Source organism: Juglans regia, chromosome 1, assembly GCF_001411555.2.
Source record: "Juglans regia cultivar Chandler chromosome 1, Walnut 2.0, whole genome shotgun sequence".
Classification (NCBI taxonomy): Eukaryota; Viridiplantae; Streptophyta; class Magnoliopsida; order Fagales; family Juglandaceae; genus Juglans; species Juglans regia.
The window spans coordinates 8424421-8445290 of NC_049901.1; the positions used below are offsets into that span (position 1 = coordinate 8424421).

The 20870-nt window shown below is 34.9% G+C and overlaps 2 protein-coding genes across 2 annotated transcripts; one reads left to right on the top strand and one right to left on the bottom strand.

Moving 5' to 3' along the window:
- Positions 1 to 1433: 1433 nt before the first annotated feature.
- LOC108987373 lies at positions 1434 to 4293 on the bottom strand. The gene has a single exon (XM_018960274.2). It carries the CDS (start codon positions 3947 to 3949, stop codon positions 1613 to 1615), a length of 2337 nt encoding a protein of 778 aa, XP_018815819.2. The 5' UTR covers positions 3950 to 4293; the 3' UTR covers positions 1434 to 1612.
- A 7259-nt stretch (positions 4294 to 11552) lies between these two features.
- LOC108987375 lies at positions 11553 to 17107 on the top strand. The gene is made up of 2 exons (XM_018960276.2): positions 11553 to 11983; positions 16836 to 17107. The coding sequence occupies exons 1-2, from the start codon at positions 11603 to 11605 to the stop codon at positions 16896 to 16898; spliced, it is 444 nt and encodes a 147-aa protein (XP_018815821.1). The 5' UTR covers positions 11553 to 11602; the 3' UTR covers positions 16899 to 17107.
- The last annotated feature ends 3763 nt before the right edge of the window (positions 17108 to 20870 follow it).

A 20870-nucleotide genomic window follows, 5' to 3' on the forward strand; every position in this document is an offset into this window, starting at 1 on the left:
TGTATACTAGAGAAAACACTTAGCTAGGAAGGAGAAGTAGATACAAGACAATCATGAACATTAACTCAGAAAAAAAGAGAAGTTCTAAGACAGGCAGTCATGCAAAAAATTATAACTTTCATTCTTTGGTCAACTCACTTAATATTTTAGCGGCACTTGGTAGCCCAGAGATGACTATAACAACAAAATTTAAAAAAAAAAAAAAATGCATATTTGGACCAAAGAAGATTGGACCTTTAACCTTTGATTTACTCAGATGAATTTTTTTTTTTTTATAAGTACTCAGATGAAGAAAAGTGACATGAGAATCCAGAACTCGGACGATTCCTTCAGCATGCGGAGCATGGTTACTGTATCAGGACTCATGCCATTTAAGACGGGTCTAGTCTGCCTTATTTCTGCACCATTTAGTAATCTATCTGACAAGGGTGCTCCTATTCTAGGTTTTTTAATTTTGTACTGTGGTTTTTCTGGGAGTTGGAAAAACTGACATGTAACGGATTTAATTGTCAGACAGGTTGACTCCACATTTGCTTCCAACAGTGTCAGCATAATTTCTTACATTGACGTGTCATGGAGAATAGGGTTCTCTACATGGCCATAGATACGTTATATGTGCACATGTAATATTAAGTGCATATCCTTGTTTATGGAAGTGTTTTTGCTTGCATTCAATAGAACCATTAATCCGAAACTAAACATTAAAATGGTAGCTATATTTTACTTGTTTCTTTTCTTCTTCTTTTTTTCCCTTTTGTTATCAACAAGAGTTGAAATTCAAAACTAAACATTATCAAACCCCTTGCTTCACTTTTTTTTTTTAAGTAATAAAAACCACTCCTTTACTACTTGAGGCAAGGCCCAAGGATGATAACCATCTATATATATGTCTTGACAACATATGGCACCCTCGGATTCTGTATGCATCACAGCCTCATAATCGTTTCTTATAGTGAAGGTGAAACACTGCTGGGAATGTGTCGTGTCTTAAGTGTCCTACATGCAATGCCAATTCGGGAAGAGTCCTACAGATTATTTGTCAGAAAAGGGCACATGACACATGTACAATCATCTGAACGAAGACAGATTCTCCATATAGACAAGGAGGAGAAGAAAAAAAGTACTAATTTTGCTGACAAGATTAGTGATCATCTGAAAACGCCCGTTCTTTTTTAACTTGATAAACCAAGCTTTAAATAAAAAGAGACAAATAATATTCATCTAAAATTCCTATAGCACTCGTTACAACGTTTTTCCTGTCATGACAGCTCGAACATCTTTATGCCTATAAAGAAGATAGGTCTTTTTCCCCAACTTTATAAAAACCACAAGACCTCCCCAAGTCAAGCCCGGACAGGGAATTTATGATTCTTTCAAATCTCTTTAATTAAAAAAAGAAAAAAAAAATCACACAACTAAGTGAGTCCAAGAAATGCAGTGTTCAACTCCTTCCAGTTATTTTTAACTCCCAACCACAAGTCTCCAAAAATCTGCTACTAGAAGAGAAGGACAGAAAAAGAAAAAGAAAAAGAAAAAGAAAAAAGGAGCTTTGCAAAGAATTTCAATAAATCCTATGGTTTCAATAATCTACAGCAGTTGAACAGAAAAAACATTACACTGAGGGTGCATCGGCAAAGACCTCATTGAGCACGTCATCGTCACTGCCTGCCACCGCAAACAGCTCCGCATCCTTTTCTTCCTCATTTGAAAAATCCCGTCTTTCAAGCTTTGCATGAGCTGCAATGAATATCATCTTTTGAGCCCTTTCCATGCCGATCCTTGAGTGTCTTTGGCCACAAACCCATTTCATGGAAGACCAATTACCCTTGAATGCGCACGAAGTTGCATGAAGGAAGAGGAGCCTCACTGCAACCTTACCCAGAGACTTGAACTCACTTAAGCAAGTTTCCCATACAAGTCTACTGCTCTGTGGGTTTGCAATTTTCATCTTCCCAGAAACAGGGTCTCGCTGTTTTACCTGAACTGCTTGAGCATAGAGAGGGTCTAGCCCTTCTGACCTCCATTTCATGAGCTCCATCAATGCAACATGAGCTTCTTCCCTGGAAACCAACCTTGTTATGAGCTTATCGACGTCCTTCTCCTGCTCATGCGTCAAGTACTTGAATGGTGGAAGGTATTTTCCACTCGTGTCCCTCATCAAGTAAAGAGGGTCCAGTATAAATGCAGCCGACCATGCTGGGTGGTAGTTTTTCCTGAATCGCTTTTCAATTATTTTTTCTACAGGCCCCTCGGTAATGCTGAATTTGGCACACCAGTCCTTTACTTTCCCCCTCAACTCCTCCCAAAGAGTTAGGCATTGTCCAATCAATGGCCTGTCAGCTGCAATCTCCTGAGCCATCTCTCTGATCAGCTTCACAAGCGAATATACTGCCTCCAACTCATTCCAAAACCCCTCGGTTTGAATCAAACCAGCAACTTCTCTCGCAATTGAATCCTCCTGACATGTTGCTCTATTCAGATCATCCAGTACAACCATTTGGAGCACCTGGGAACAGCTCAGTATATCTTCGAACATTGCATAAACCGGTCCAAACTTCTTTGAAGTGTCACATTTTGGCGAAGGAACTCGTAGTAACCCAGCACACTCAAGTTCTTGCATCTTGTACTTGAGGAAACTATTCCTAACTTGAGAAGTAGTATTTACGAAATTCGCAACCTTTATGCAATTCTCGGTGACAGTCCTGAAAAGTGGAAGTTCTTTGTTAAAATCCTTGATCAAACTTACAAACCCCTGAAGCTGACAAGAGAGATTTATCATCCAATGATTCTGAACCTCCAAGTTCTTCAATGCCTTGGCCTTATACTTATCTGCAACTATCCCTACACATCTCTGCACACTACTCCCACAAACATCTGTCACCGCTTCCCACAAGATTTCCTCCGCATACTTCGCTGACACCATTCCTCCAGTGAACACCGCCTTTTGAAAATCACTTGTCCCATTCGGAAGATTAACCGTAAATGTAACCAAATTTTCTCCATCGCAAGTAAATCCACAACAACTCTTTCCCTTCCACCCATCACTAGCAACCTGAAGAAACATTGCGTCTCTTATCCTAGCATCCGACCGAGTCTTCACCTCCTCAAACTTAGCATCAAGCCGAGCACCCGTGAGCTCCCGCAGCAATAACCCAGGCAAGCCCACCTGGTGAATAAACGCTCTAAACTTAGGGTGCGCGAGGCTCGAAGCTGAGACAGACCCACATGACTCGTAGAACCATTCTGCTAGTAATTGAAGCGCGGAATCAATCTGGTCCTTGCTCAAAGCAGGACCAGCTGACCCTTTAGGACTCTTGAGCTTTTTTACACTATCTTCCAGCAATGCCAATGCACCCAAATCCTCTTTCCCGCCCGATAAAACCAAATGGTGCCCCGAATTACTCGCCGCGCCAACCGGGTTCTGGCATGGGGAGTAATGCGATCCGTCGTGGTTTTGGTTGTTATAAAACCGCGACGACTCGACCAAAGCTAAAGAATTAGCCTGGTACGAAGAAGAAGAACATGAATGTAAAGGATGAATACCCATTTGGGAGCTTCGCTTTCTATGATTATGTGAAGATGGTAACGGAGACGGCACCGAGGATATCGGCAACGGCGATAGAGATGCACTGCTGGGTCGGGAAACGGAGCCGAAATTGGGGCAAGCACCCTTTTTCAAGTGCTCCGAAGCTGTTCTGGAGGGGTTGGATGCGGAGAAAAGGGTGTCGCACAAGGAGCACTTTAGTTTGACTGCTTTGGGGAGGCTCGTGTCGGGGGTGTGAAGGAGAATAGGCTCTAAATGGGTCCAGTACCAGGCTCCTTTTCCCTTGATGGCCTTAGTTCGCACGGTGACGAGGCCTTCGTAGCGCTTGTTCAAGGCCTTTGAGGCCATGTCGTCGGGCAGAGCAAGAGCGGAAGGTTCGATGGGAGTTGTGCTTGTGGAAGCCATTTGAGGAGAAAAAGTGAGAATCCGAATGGTTGGGAGTGAGGGGTCTTCGAGAGTTTAGTGGAAGGAGTGAATGCAGGCCTTGTTGTTATCGGAGTAGTGGAGCTAGCTTATGGTGGTGGGTGATGTTTAAGGGCGGGGGGGCGGGGTTGTTCCATGGCGTTGTGGGCAGAAACTAGAGGGAGAGAGAGTGTGTTAGCTGTTTGTAGAATGGTCTGGCAGAAGTGCATGTCATGCCCGACGATAGAAGAGAGGAACGGGGATGGAAGGAACGGGGATGGAAGCCGCAGGTTGACTAGAAACCTGTCAGTAAGACTGAAACGGGAGCAGTCTTAACGCTATCTGGGTTTTTGTGGATTTTTTTTTTAAATATATATTTAAATGATTATACAACCACATGTGTGCTTTTATTTTATTTTCTATTTAAAAAAAAAAAAAAAAAAAAAAAAAAACAGGTTCAATTGTCCATTTCACAAGAAAAACATTTTATTTATTTTTTAGAGTGGTTAACGGCCAAATGACATCTCCCAGCTCGGTCTCTATAAAATAAAATAAAGGGTTTTTCTATACATAAATTATTATTCATCTCCATAGCTCACACCTGATAAAATCTTTTTTTCATAAAATATGAGATATTTTTCATAAATATGGAGCGTAAAATATTAAATAATGACTTATGAAAATAATTATTTTAAAATAAAATGCTACTGAAAAAATAATAATAAAAAAAATTAGAATCATCCATTTTATTTGGATCATGAATTATTTGCAATTAAATATTTCGCGTACAAAGAGGTTTGGATCTAATTGTAATTTTTATTGAAATGAAATTTATTAAACGAAAAACATGTGTCTAATATCAGAATTTAACACAAGTATTTCTCTTTCATGTATTATTAGACACACATGGAAAAGGGTACATACTGTGGTTGATGCATGTCTACATGATGATTGTGGTATCTGACCACACACAAAAAATATGAGATCTCAAAGCTTCATAATTAGTTATAAAAGACGATCGAGGTAAGATGGGAGGGATTGAATTAAAATTCAAGAATTAATTTACAGGTGAGATATTTTTAGTTTTCATCCCAAAACCTATATCGGTTTGAGCTAGACACAGTCTGTTACACATTTTAGAAGAAAACTAGTCCTTGGACCATTTTGGTATACCTTTGTCCTACATCTTACGAGGAATGATTTAATTGCAAGCACTAGTTGACAGTCTTTCCTTTATTAGCTTCTTTACACAAATCCATGCTTGGATTTAAAAAAAAAAAAAAAAAAATGCAATAGCAGGACTGTGACACTGTTTAGGCTGATCTTTGTTTAAAGAGCAGCATTACACTTTTTGAAAAAAATGTAATAATAGTTATCCCGAAAAGCACAGTTAATTTTTTTATTTTTCTTTTATTTTTTTTATGTATTTTTTTAATCATCATAAATATTTTTTAAAAAAATAAAAAATTCACAACATTATTAAAAAATATTTTTTAATCACTAAATAAAAAAAAAACCTCATTCGAGACATTTTTTAGATCTCAATTCTAGACCAAAAGCATTTCACTTATTTATAAGATCAAAAAATCTACTCAACTTCCTACTATTCATACAACATCCACACTCCACATTATTTTTAATTTTTATTATTTTTTTCTTTTATTAAATATTTATTATATAAATAAAGAATAAAAAATTTAAAATAATTTAAAAAGAATAAACTCAAAAAAAAATTTTTTAAAAATATTAAAAATTTAAAAAATTTAAAAAAGTGTGGAGTGTAGAGTGTGGTGAAAGTTGTGTAGCAAAGCTCTTATAAGATAGAAAAAAGTTACAATAACGAAGAAATTTTATAAAAATAAATTTATAAATTGATATAATTTTAAATGAGATGTTAAATTTATTTTATAATAAAAATAATTTTACAGAATAATATTATAATTTATATATTTATTTTTTGAATTTTTTTATAATTAAAATATTTAAAAACAAAAAAAGGAAAAAAAATGAAGGAAGGTAGATGTGAAGAATACTGTCGGTAGATACTTTGAAGGGCGAGAAAGAAAGTCAATAAAGTACATTTATTCAGGTAAGAGGTAATTGAAGAATTACATAAAGTGTATGTGTTGCTGTCTAACACTACGTTGCTCTTCAAAGACTTTATTTTTAAAAAAATAGACCGTTTATGAATGAAATTGAAAAATGCTTTTGAATTAGAGGCATTAATAAGCGGTGTGGACCCATTTAGCATTGTGTTCCATTTGTAGCGGCAAAGATTTCGAGCTTTGTCCATTGTCCATCCAAAATATTCTGTCTCGCTTAAAACCCTTGACTTTTGCATGCCATTGCCAACCAACAATTCTCTGCACACAGAGAAGAGAGAGAGAGAGAGATCCAAAGACAAACATCATATATTTTCTAGTACTTCATGTACATCCGTCACCCAGGAGATTTTGTGCTTGTAGTTAGTAGTCGACCTTTCATGGAGGACTGATTGATGGATGAAAAAATAAATACATAATTTGCAATATCTTGAAGATTTTCCATTGTTTTGAGAGGAGTCAAGGATTTGATACGAATTTCATCACTCTGCATAATTCTTCATGGTATTTGACAATTACATCGATTACGTCAACAGGAAAATAAAATGAGTAGGAAAATGAATTGATGTCAATTTTCGACGCGGAGAGTGAGCTCGTTAGTTCAGCCATATAATCAAAAGTTAAAAAAAAACTCACCCTTTCTTTCAACTGTTTTACCATCTAGTAATTATTGTACCTTTACGATTTTAATCAATTTCTTTCCCTTTTTAAAAAAAAAAAAAAAAAAAAAAATTGATGAGTTGTTGTGATATCTCATATAATAAAGATAAAGGTAGCTGGTGAATGAAATCTTATTGTTTGAGAATGAAAAGTAACGAGTTAGAGCATTGACATTAGTTTCTCTATATGCATCTTCAAAATAACATTTTTTGAAGATTGATTTTGCATGTTAAGAAAAATCCCCATGTTGGATTATGTATTTTTTAACAAAATAATAATAAAATATTATTATTTTTAATTTTTTTCTTAAAATTATTATTATTTATATATTTTACAATCAGCACCATGTGTTTAAAAATATAAATTTCATATATCAAAATGATAAATTTTATCAATAAATATTAATATATATTAAAAAACACTTTATATCATCAACTTAATACAAATTTCATATATCAAAATCATCTCAATACAAATTTCTTAAAGTTAATTTTAATGGGTATGAGAGAGAAAAAAAAATATTAAAAAAAATATTTGGAGAGGGAATAGTACTTCTTCAAACTTGAAGAAGTACTAGTTTAAAGAAGCACTATTCATAACTATGTAAAAATTTAGAGGTGCATAAACTAATATAGATGAATTTAAAGACATATTATATAAATATGAAGATAAAAATAAAGATGAATAAGCCATTACTAATATTCTAATTATATCATTATCTAATCCTTTTAAAATACATATTATATATTTTGAGCCTTTATATTGAGACGTAACAGTTGTAATTTATCATAAAAGTGCAAATAGGTTGGCTTTCTGCTTTACTTTTGATATGGGAAATTTTCTTTTTTGGGAGTTCCAAAATTTATTATTTATGATTATGGGCCACTTGGTTGAATGATGAAAAACATGATTGACCTATACATATTAGATAAACAACCACTGCCCTACCCAATCTTATCAATAGGGTGGGGGGGAAAAACAATTCTCCAAAGTATGATGGGGAGCTACTATAATTTTCAATTATTATTAGAGAGTAACTCATTATATTTGTCATATTTCCTACACATGTTTCAAATTGTGGGCCTTATTTATTGCAAAAGTGGGTATGGTGGGAATCCAACCACTGAATGTACTTTATAATATAATGTTATAGAATATAACTTGATTATCTTTTATTCTACGTTATTACCTAAAAGTTTGACACATTATTCAAAGTGTGACAGTGGGGGAAAAAAACATAAAAAGTGTACAGTGATCATAGCCCAAAATTATAGTCATTCCTTAGCATATGGACCAACCACTACGCCAGATTCTTCTAACCGTTCAATTATCGCATGTCTTGACTTGGGTTCTAAAATCCAAATTCTGTAGGTAGCTCTGGGCAAGAAATATATGCAAATTATGTTATTTTTCTTTTTATTTTTTTAGAAGATGACACTACTGCCCAACTATGTTCTAAAATCCGAAGGTATTATGTTATTTTATTTTTTTATTTCTAAAGAGTACAAAAAAGAAAGCAAATTAACCCAATATGAGAATGTTAATAATATAAAAGTGGTTTTTTTTTTTTTTTTTTTTGGGGGGTCAGGATATTGACATGAGTTTGAAAATGGGGGGAAATTTTGGGTTGGCATGATCTTATTGAATCCCATGATCTTTCTGGACCTTGGGAATGGAATGGACAAACTTGCAATGGTTGGTTATGGCCTTAAAAGGGGCCTGTATTTACGGGCCTCCTGGGCCAACTCTGTGAGTCTTTAACTACCTTATATGATGGACCTGTTCAAAGTTTTACAAGGAAAAGGTGGCCCAAGGGAGAAAAATAAACTCTTATCCATATATAATTCATTCGTCTTAATTCATATGAAAATAGCACTTTCGAATCACCATCTATTTTACAATGCTTATCATAAATTACCATTTTTTTTTTTTATTGAATATCTTTACCCGTGTTTGTTTAACAAATCCCCTCTCCCTCCATCCATAATCAAAACGTAAATGGAACACATATTTCATTTTTCGTTATTAGTAAAAATTTATTAATATAATGAAGAGTAATGCTATACACTCTCATCTTACTATGTAAGATGAGATAAATGTGTGATGGTAGTGTGGAAAATATAATGAATATATACAAAAGAAAACACATAGCTAAAAGGGAAAAATAGATACAATTATACAAACTAATGATGAAAATTAAGCCCATTAATATTTTGAGATATTGCTTAGATAAATAGCTTGTTGGAAAATATGAACTTCCGAGTGTCTTCTGTGAAGAAATTTATAGGTCTAACTCATTTCATAAAATCGATTCTATAAGAGAAGATTGCTCATTGTTTATAAACATGCCCAAGACCTTGTCCACAATTAATCTAGGATTATTCCTCAACACTATAACTGGCCTATCACTAACTTCTATTGTTTGGGCTCAAACAGTAACACGTCGTTCTATAAACAGTAGAGAGCAAGGTATAAAAGCTTTTTGCATGTCAAAATGGGGAATATTGATGACTAATCGATCTTCTTATGCAGATGATCATATCATATAAACCAAATTCATGGCTAGCGTTTGATGTAGGTTGGTTGATCAGACTGCCTTCAGGCTTTTCCTTTCATTTTTCTTTTCGGGTTTTCTCTGCTGCAAAGATTTGAAGTTGTTCTCGTAAATTAATAAAGATGGGTGTTGTGTTCATTGTAAAAATCTGAATCCATCATCTCTCAGTCTGTTTGAGATATTGAAGCTAGCTAACTTTAACACTTGAGCACTGGATATTGATCATTATAATTATTCTTTCAGATATTATTACCGGCCGCTCATATGTTGTATTTTTCCAAGAAAATGAATTATCAAATAAAAGAATTTTGTGTTTTGTACTTTCTATACAACTTTATGTTGAGTGCTGCGAGGAAGGGGCCGACATCTAGCTGAGAAAGGGGATAGAGGCTTCGAGGTGAGAAGGGGACATCAACTCATTATTATAATTTTTTTAAATTTTAATATAAAATATAATAAATAATTTAATTTTTTTAAATTTTAAAATAATAATAATATTAAAAAAATTATATTTTATTATCTCAACTCAACTCAACTCAATTCAATTCAGTATCTAAACGTAATCGAGTGAAGATAGCATACATAATTTTTTATATATCAATTGTGTGATATCCTCATGATGTCGATAGAATGAAACCTACTAGAGCAAAGCAAACTGCTCATTTGTGGTGATGAAAATAAGAATGTCGAAATAAGTACAAATGTCGTTATTTATCTAAATTGTATAATCTTTAAGTCATATTAGATTATGTGATGCAATAACTACAGTTTAAGGTATTTCAATTTCTTTTAAGCGGTTAAAATAAGATAGGTCCAGCTAGTCGGCCACAAGCACTTATCGCTGAGCGTGACGGCTAGCTCATTCTCCTTCTTTCAAAATTTTTCTTTTAAATATTAAAAAATACACATAAATTTACTAGTTATTATTTTTTTAAACATTTGAAAAAATAAAAAATAGAATATATGAGCAATCAAATCCAGGTAACAGGAGATGATAAACTCAAGACAAACGGCAGCATTGATGTTGGGCCATTGTTAATTTGTTATAAATAAATGAGTTTTGTTATTTATAAGTAAGTTTGTGTATAGATCTGTATATTAATATTATTATCTTTATATTTTAAATTTAAATTATTATTATTTTTAATAAAATTTATTTTTTGACTAATTATATTAAATGAGTACACGTATTAATGTATAAAATTACTTACAATTAAGTGAAGAAGAGTATTAAAATATAAAATAAATAATAAAATTTGTTTATTTTTTATCAATTTAAGTTTTCGAGATAAATAATAATTTTATATAATATCAAAATAGAAATTTTAAGAAGACGTTTGGATTCAAAGATGATTTGAGATGAGCTGAGATGAGCTGAGATGGATTGTGAATAGTAATGAGATGAGTTGTGAATAGTAGTGAGATTTATGAATTAAAGTTGCTGAATAGTAGTGAGATGAGTTGAGATGAGCTGAGATGAGTTGAGATGAGCTGAGATCACTTACGAATCCAAACGAATCCTAAATTTAAATTTAAATTTTGATTCTATATTTTATTTTGATTATTTAATTTTTTTAGATAAGTAGTGATTTTAAAGACTCGCAGTGAACGAGGCTACTTGACTACACTATGTCCTTTCAAACATCCGACGGGTCGCCACTTCATTCGGCCGCAACAGGGATCGATGTATTCAATTCATACCAACAAAACTTCAATATCTCAATACTAAAGCCAACTTGTTAGGTCTTCATTCACTTTTATAAGGTCAAGCCTCACAATATTTTTTTTATCTTCAATTTTGTCACTGACCCAATCTTCCATCGTGTCTTCGTCTATTTTTCCCTTTAAAAAAAAAAAAGGAAAGATTATTTTTTTATTATTTTTAAAGTTGACGTCAACCTGGTTACACGGTGGTTATGAATTACCAAGAAAGTGCCATGTGAGGTGGTTGTGCTCGTACATTAGACTTTCTAATAGACTAATAAGCTAATAAAGTATAAGCCCCACAACACAATGGGGAAGAAGCTTCCCAACCACGCTGATCACGCATCAATGATTTAAAAAAGTGAAGTGTTATATTTATTAAAAAAAAAAAAATTTAATTTGTGATTAATATTTTCGTTTAAAAAAATCATGCAATAATTCCATTTTCATTTGGCTTTCACATCATACCCCACCCATCTAGTCCATCTACTCGATCTCTGCTCGCTTCTTTCACACTCTTTTTCCATCTGTAAAGGGCTATAAATAGGTTTAAGATTTTCCAAGTCTTCTCATGCAGTGGCCATCTCTCTCATTCTCTTCCAGCCTTTTTTTCTCCTCTTAATTTTTACAACGACCATGTTTGATTCCATGCTGGAGTTGATATCTCGGGCTGCATCCAACTCTCTCTTCATCTTCTGTTTCTGCAATTTGATCATAATTGCCGTTATCCTTGTGGGCTCCAAATCCAGCCCCAACTTAGACAAAGAAGACGAAATTCCAGTTTCAGTGATCATCAACACAAGCACACATCAAAAACAAGGAAGAAAGAGCGAGCAGTTGTTCGATGGCAAGGAATTGTCACTAAATGCCAATGAATTGTCATATTCCCTGCAGGAAGCAGCACCTGTTGCTGACAAAGAGGAAAAGGGTAACAGTGATCACGACAACAAGGATGTGGATAAGGATAGTGAAGATCATGATGAACTGAGGAGAAGGGTAGAAGAATTTATAGAAAAGGTTAACCAAGGATGGAAGGAAGAGTTGTTGGGGTCCTCGCGTTTGGTATGGTAGTGTGGCATGGGAGCCTGCAAAATCTGCAGCAATGTGAATTTGTGTACGAGATTACGATCTTTAGGGTAATAATGCTAAAAACTTTTGTAAATTCCTAACTCGGATGAGAATTTGTTAGGAAATTTCGATTGTACTATTAAAAGTACATGTTCTTAAGATTGGTGGTGTAGATTAGTTTTAAAACATGACATGTTTTGAGTCCAATTTTAATTGGAACTTGATTCGTTAAATGTTCGGCGAGGAGTCGTCTCATGGCCTGCCTTAGTTTAGTGGCCATCTTAGTCCCCATTCAGACAGTGCACTCTGGCCTTCCTAGATCTACTGGCACCAGGGCCAAGGGTTCGTTACGTTTTGCCTGCCATAGGGCCTCTTCATCTCTTACTTCTCTATCCAACTCAGTCAGTGCTGGGGGTAGGGGTGGGATGATTCCTTCTTGGTCTTATTCGAGAGTTTGGACCTCTATTGCTTCGGGCTTCATTTCCCATGCATAGCAGTCTCTTGCAATTTTTTGTTCACCACGTATTTCCCCCACCCCAGATGAAGTTGAAAATTTTACCTTGAGGTGGTATGTGGAAGTTACCGCTCTCATGTGGTTCAGGGCGAAATGTCCGAGAATTGCGTTGTAGGAAAATGGAGCTTTCACCACAAAGAAGTCTACCATAAGGGATGTCGTCTTGGGAGCTGTTTTGGCCAAGACAGGTAGAGTGATCGCTCTAATGGGCTAGACCATATCTCCGGTGAAACCCTTGAGGGGTGTTGGTGCCGAACGCAGTCGGGCTGACATGATCCCAATATGAATAAACGCTTCCCAAAATAGGATGTCGGTCGAGCTACTATTATCGATCAACACCCTACTTGTCAAATAATTGGTGATTTACATTGTTATGACCAGGGCGTCATCATGGGGGCATAGCAAGCCTTCTTCGTCCTTCTCACTGAAAGTTATAAAGTGCTCTCTTGGTTGGCTCTTGGCACTAGGAGCCGACCTATTGGTAGGGAACACTTCTTCATACCTGGTTTTTTTGGCAAGGGCCTTTCGTGCTGATGAGGTAGTCCCTCCTCCAGCTATTGTACGTATCTCGCCTATTAGGGCTTCTCTTCTATTTTGGCTCTCCCGATGCGGACTTGCTCAATATCGATATGTAGTTCTTCTCCTATTAGGGCTCCTATTTCTCTAAGTAGGACTCTTGCTCCTCTGGACAGGGTTCCTATTTCTCCGGGCAGGGCTTATGCTTCTCTGGGCAGGGCTCCTGCTTCTCCGGGCAGGGCTCCTGCTTCTCCTAAGGTGCCAACAATCGTCACGCTATTGGCTGTGTCTCTCGTCACCGTGTTGGTCTATCTAAGCTTCCATTTCTTCTATTTTTTGCCTCCTAGTGAACCAATTTTCGGTCCGGTGGCCGCCAGTCATGTGGTAGGTGCAATATTTAGGATAAGCTGAATCCCGTCTTTACTCGTCTTAGGAGCTTGGTCCTTTCTCAGTTTCTACCGCTAGGTTGGAGCGTAGTCGTGGCACGACTTTCCCATGGGAAATTCGCTCTTTTGTTTCATGAGTTCTCTTCTTGTCCTCTTCTCGGATTGGCCTTTTGCTTTGGTTCACCGTTCTTTTGTCTGCTCTTTTCATTTTAGTCTGTCTGGGAGCCGTTAGCACTCAAAGAGTGTCTACATCATTTATAAAACTGTTTGTGCGGTCCATGAACTCCCTTAGTGAAGTTGGGATTTTTCGAGCAATTTCCGTCATGAAGGGGTTGCGAGGCCAAACTCTCTCTAATAATGCTGCCAAGGTAATCTTCTCATCTTGAACATATGTTGTCATGCGCTCTTTGTTAAATTGAGAGAGGTATGACTTGAGGCTCCCATCGTCCCTCTGCTTTATAGTTAGGAGATAGGCAGCATGTCTCCTTTTATTTCGGCTGGCCATGAACTGAGTTAAGAAGAGACAGACCAACTCGTTGAAGCTGATGATGGTCTTAGGCCGTAGAGACCCAAACCAAGCTCGTACCGCTCCCTTCAACATAAGGGAAATGCTCTGCAGGCGACCTCACTAGGGAAACCATGCAGGGTCATATGGGTCTTGAAAGTTTCTAGATGTTCCAAGGGATCTTTTGACCCGTCATATGCATCCATCTATGGTACTTTGAATCTCGGAGGTAGAGGTACCACCATAATCTCAGCGTTGTATGATAGCCCAACGCTGGTAAGGAGTTGATCCACTGTTGATGCTAGGCCTATCTGCTTAATCACCTTATCATAGTTGTTTTGGGGCTTTTGGATCTGGAGGTCCACCCTTCATTGTTCTTCCTCTGCAGTTGTTGCATCGGGGGGTTGGCGGATCTCGGAGTGATGATTTTGTTGATCTCTTTCTGGTTCCCGATCACCCCCTCGTAGGACAACATTCTCTCGACGAAGGGTCTCCATGTCGTCCATAAGTTTTTGTATGGTTGTAGCATGTTCATTGAGTCTTCCTTCTATTGCTTCGGATCTTGCCTTTTCATGTTGCGAGCTCTGAGAGCGTGTTGTCGCCGACATACGAAAGACAAACTATTTATGGAAAACAAAGAATCCCACAGACGGCACCACTGTTGATGTCGTGTTTTGCGAGCCTGGACGGTTCTACACTGACAGTGCTCGAATTCTTCCCTACAAGGAGGAGATGAAGACTTCGGGGTCTGTGGTACCTCTAACGCTCAAGTTAGTTTCGATATGAGAGATGAAGAGAGAAAGCAGTAGAAATGTACATAAAAATGTTAACCTTATCGTCGGTTGCAGGATGCGTCTATTTATACTTGCCGGTCTGGTCTCTATGGTAGTGGAGTGTTGCTCTGTAGGAGATCGGATATTTATGCCGCCTACTTGCCGTGCTATAAGGCACTTAGGTTTGACGTGTGTGTTTCGAGCTCTGGGTTGCATTGAATTTGGCATGCTTTCTTCTTTAAGTTTCTCTCATCTCATTAATGCGGTGTACTTTCCTCTCTAAACTTCTCTATCAGTCGTGTCTGGGTGGCGATATTTTCAGTCAGCGAGCACATATGTCCGTTGGTTAGTGGTTTCTAGGCTGTCTTCCTTGCCACATGTTTTGCTATGATTTTTCTATCTACTCATCCCCTTGATCTGGTGGGCCTTCGATGTATACATGGCCTGGCCTGACTCCCACGTCTAGTCTGGGCTTGGGCCTAGGCCTGGATCTAACCCAGGGAATAATCCATTTACACTGACCCTACACTCTACTCCCACTGCTTAAATTTTTAAGACAAATGGTGATGTTACAGACCCGCTGTGAATGAGGCTACTTGACTACACTATGTCATTTCCAGCATCCGACGGGTTGCCACTTCATTCGGCCGCAATAGGGATCAATGTGATTCAATTCATACCAACAAAACTTCTAAGGTTGGTTTGGGGAGTGAGATGAGATGTGAATTTTGTGAATAATAGTAAGATAATTTGTGAATAGTAGTGAAATAGTTTGAATTAAGTATTTGTAAGATTTTGGAAAAAGAGATAGAAAAAATTAAACAAAAAAATATTATAAAGTTAAAATATTATAAGAAATAATTTTATAATATAATTTTTATTTGAGAATTTGAAAAAATTAGAATTATTTCACTACTATTTTATTTATAATAATATTATGTTTCATGTGAGGCATCAAACAAGCCCTAAATCTCAAAACTAATGCCAACTTGTTAGGTTTTCATTCACTTTTATAAGGTCAAGCCTCACAATATTTTTTTGATCTTCAATTTTGTCACTGACCCAGTCTTCCATCGTGTCTTCGTCTATTTTTCCCTTTAAAAAAAAAAAAAAGAAAGATTATTTTTTATTATTTTTAAAGTTGACGTCAACATGGTGACACGGTGGTTAGGAATTACCAAGAAAGTGCCATGTGAGGTGGTTGTGCTCGTACATTAGACTTTCTAATAGACTGATAAGCTAATAAAGTATAAGCCCCACAACACAATGGGGAAGAAGCTTCCCAACCACGCTGATCACGCATCAATGATTTAAAAAAGTGAAGTGTTATATTTATAAAAAAAAATATATATATATAAAATTAAATTTATAAATTTATGTAGTTTCACGAGATTTATTATATATATATATTATAATAAAAATAATTTATAATATAATATAATATATCTTATTAAATTATATTAATTTATAAATCTATTTTTATGTAATTAATTTATCTCTAAAATATTTTCGTTTAAAAAAATATGCAATAATTCCATTTTCATTAGGCTTTCACATCATACCCCACCCATCTAGTCATCTACTCGATCTCTTCTAGCTTCTTTCACACTCTTTTTCCATCCATAAAGGGCTATAAATAGGTTTAAGATTTTCCAAGTCTTCTCATGCAGTGGCCATCTCTCTCATTCTCTTCCAGCTTTTTTTTCTCCTCTTAATTTTTACAACGACCATGTTTGATTCGATGCTGGAGTTGATGTCTCGGGCTGCATCCAACTCTCTCTTCATCTTCTGTTTCTTCAATTTGATCATTGCCGTTATCCTTGTGGGCTCGAAATCCAGCCCCAACTTGGACAAAGAAGTGGAAATTCCAGTTTCAGTGATCATCAACACAAGCACATATAAAAAACAAGGAAGAAAGAGCGAGCAGTTGTTCGATGGCAAGGAATCGTCAAGAAATGCCAATGAATTGTCATATTCCCTGCAGGAAGCAGCACCTGATGCTGACAAAGAGGAAAAAGATAACAGTGACCATGACAACAAGGATGTGGATAAGGACGGTGAAGATCATGATGAACTGAGGAGAAGGGTAGAAGAATTTATAGAAAAGGTTAACAAAGGATGGAAGGAAGAGTTTTGGCATGGGAAGTCTGCAATATCTGCAGCAATGTGAATTTGTGTACGAGATTATCTGATCTATAGGGTAATAATGCCAAAAACTTTTGTAAATTCCTAACTCTGACGAGAATTTGCTAGGAAATTTCGATTGTACTATTAAAAGTACATGTTCTTAGGATTGGTGGTGCACGGTGTAGATTAGTTTTAAAACATGACATGTTTTGAGTCCAATTTTAATTGGAATTTGATTCGTTAGATGTTAAATCTCTCTCTCTCTCTCTTATTCTGCTAGGGGAGATATGTCCCAGCTTATCCGGACGATCCAAACCACTCCTTTTAACGTAGGAAATTGATACACATATTATACTTTTTACAACTTATACCATAATTATGTTTTAAATGAAGAGCATTTTTATAAAGTAATTTATAAAAATAATATCACTTTATATAAATATTCTCATTTTAAAACACGATGGTATAAAAGATTGGACATGTATCACTACTCTTTAACATAATAATTTAGTCACTATATCGTCTCATTTTGTCATTTCATTTTGACTACTCGTGTATTTAATTTAATTTTTTTACGTACTAATTAAGGAAGTGATTATTAATATATTGATTACTGATTAAAGAAGTGATTATTAGTATATTGGTATAATTTTTTTATTTTTTAAGAATATTTAAATATATTAAAATTATGTAAAAAAAATTAAAAAAAATAAAATGTAAAATTTACACTAGTGGGGCACGTCCAGTCAAAGCTGGGCCCGCCGCACACTATCACTGCCCTTAACATAAAGCTCGAGTAGTTGAGTTAATTCAAAGAAAGTATAAAACATGATCCGTTACCTTCACGTGGAATATGGGATAAAGCAAAGCTAAAGGATATAAGAGCCTTTTCGGAAGCAGCACGATAGATAATACTTAATCGATTCTCTTTATACATTTAAAAAAAAAAAATCTCTTTATCTTCTTCTTTTTTTTTTTTTTTAAATAATTAACTAATTATCCAGTGTCTTGTGGGGACGTAGACGAGAGCATTTTTTTCCTTCTCTCTCGTGTCTTTTATTATGGCAAGTAGGAGGTGGCTACGATGTTGACCTCTGAACTGATCAATAGAATTATTATAATAATTCTATTTATTATTCTTACATATTACACACTCTATTTATTTTATTTTTTCATTTTTTTATAGAAAAAATTTACACAACCTCATATTATTTACACAACCTCCACACACTATACTTTTTTTAATTTTTATTATTTTTTCTTTTTTCAAATATTTAATATATGAATAATAAATAAAAGAATTGGATTAGTTTAAAAAGAATAAACTTAAAACAAAAATTTTAAAAAATATTAAAAAATTTTAAAAAATATGGTGCATGGATGTTGGAAAGGTTGTGTAGGCATTGCTCTTTTTTATAACAAATGTGCGGTATATGAATGATAAGTAAAATAATTAAATTAGTTTAACAAGAATAAAATAAAATAAAATAATAATAAAAATAATTTTAAAATATGTAAAGTGTGTAGTGTGGAATGATGAGTAGCATCCCTCAAACTATTAATGCATATAAAATAAATTCTCATTTAGATTCGAAAATTGTTTCATCTCATCTCATCTCATTATTATAATATTTTAAATTTTCATATAAAATATAATAAACAATTTAACTTTTTTAAATTTTAAAATAATAATAATGTTAAAAAATAATATTCTAACAATATTTTTTTTGCAACTTTAATCTTTCATCTAAGAAAAACTCTACTTGCAACCAACTAGGAGAAACCGCGTAACCGGCTGCATAAATTTTTTTATTTTTTGTACTTCTCTCATTTCGTTGCCCCCCCCTCTCTCTCTCTCGATTTCTTTCCTTCCACTACCAAGCCGAGAACCAAATCTCAAGTTCTAGAGGCAAAGACTACAAGAGCAAGAAATGAAGAGCAAAAAACTAGAATCCTTACATAAGCAGCATGATCCACTCAAGGTTTTATATGGGACATCATCTTGTCTCAAAGGAACTTCCAGATCAAAATCAACTTTGGTTTGTAAAAATCGTTTTTTACACATGAAGATGGAGTGAAACAACAAAATTACCTCCCCTTTGTATTGGGTTTGAGTGTAAATTTTAGATCTTTTGGCTAAACTTTATTGGTGTCTATGACCCAGATTATGAGACTGTCCCTGATTTTTTGTGAATGCTTCTCTCTTTCGTGTGAAAAACAAAAAAAGATGAAGAAATGAGAAAAAGCATTAGAAGCTTGATGGAGGACTTAAGCTTGAGGACAAACATGAGAAAAGAAGCTGCAAATGAGGAGACCTGTTGATTTTGGTTTTTATTTTTTTTTTAATATAAGCCGATTACTTGATAGTTCCCACTGCGGTTGTATGTAGCAAAACTTTTCATATAAAACTATTTCATTTTATCTCTGAATCTAAACCAGCTCTAAATTTTCTTAGATAGTGCCGAATTGTAAAATAGAATTTGTAATTCGTTTTTTTTTTTTTTTTGTTATTATCTTGTCTGCATATTGTAAATGAAGTTTTCACGTCTTTTTATTGAGAATTGAAGGCCTTGGCGGCTTGTATATCCATTTTCTTGAGAAAGAAGTATTGATCAGTAGTAGGACACAAAAGGAAATGGAACTAGAAAGGAGTCGATATGTTTATCTTGTATATAAATGTCTTTAGTTTATGTGAACTGAAGTTCTGGTTATTAATGAATGTCATTTTCCTGAGAAAAAAAAAGTCTTTTGGGGTCTAATACCAATTCCATGGCCATTCAAGAGTGTTTATCTCTTTCATTTAAGCTCTCAAGATTAGATAAATTCTCGAGAGAATATTGCTTCCGAAATACATTTCCTTAGTCAGTTGACAAACTCTATGACTTATCCTCATTGACATGATCACTGGACTCAAGGTATCATCCATGTGGACTGTAAAATATACTTCAAATGCCCGTTGGTTGAAATTGCAATTACACGAATCGTAACAAGTAATAAAGTGAATGAGTAAGAGTATCGTCTCACGAAGATTGAAAAATTACTAATAAGTATCAAAATTTATTAAATTTATATGATTTGTTTGATAATTCGAATTTGAATGAATTGTTGGACTAGAAAATTTAAAATAACCAAATTGAGATCAAGAAAACAATATTCTAGGGTTTCCAATTCACCAGAACTAATCCTATGCAAAATTCCTAATTGAATTAATTATAATTATTTACTATTGTTGATAATCAAGTCTCTCTAATTTATTTATTAATCTTTCTCAAGCATTAAAAAAATATCCCAACAAGTAAATTGTCTACATCTCTGTTAAAATTCTAAACCAGTCAAAATCCATTAAGAACAAAGAAACCCTCATAAAGATTACACAAGTCCATAGATATCTCTATCCTACAGATTCATTATGGTATCTCAAACATAGGCTGAAACAATTATCACTTCTCAATTTCAACTTGAATACCAAATCATGTAAACGGTGATCAATCATTCATAAGCATTAAGTCTAGAATGAACTACTCAACAATATAAAACAAATACTAACTTAGTTCAATTAAAGAAAGATTCCTATAATTAGAGTTAGACTACATCATAGTTCTAGAAAATAGAATTTAGTTCATAATAAAACTAAATAAAAACATAATCAAAGAGTTTAACATACAACAATTGAAAGAAATTCGGAATAAAGAAAAAAAACTCAAAAACCCGGCTCTTCCTTGATGTCGGCTGCTCCCCTCCAAAGCCAAGTCATAGACTCTTGATCCTCTTCTTTTTTCGTTGAAGCCATCCTCACAAGGAAAGAAAATCAATCCCCAATCCCCGCTGTCAATTCTGCAGATTTTCAAGTTTAGATTGCAGGCCCTTTTTTGCTTGAAAAACGTGAGAATTACAACAACTCTATTTCAAGAACCATTGTAGCCCGTTAAGTTAGCTTTCCAAATGCATTTTGAATCAGCTCAATCCGATCTCTGACGCGAGAGATATGGTGAGAATATTCAAAACTGTGCAGAAA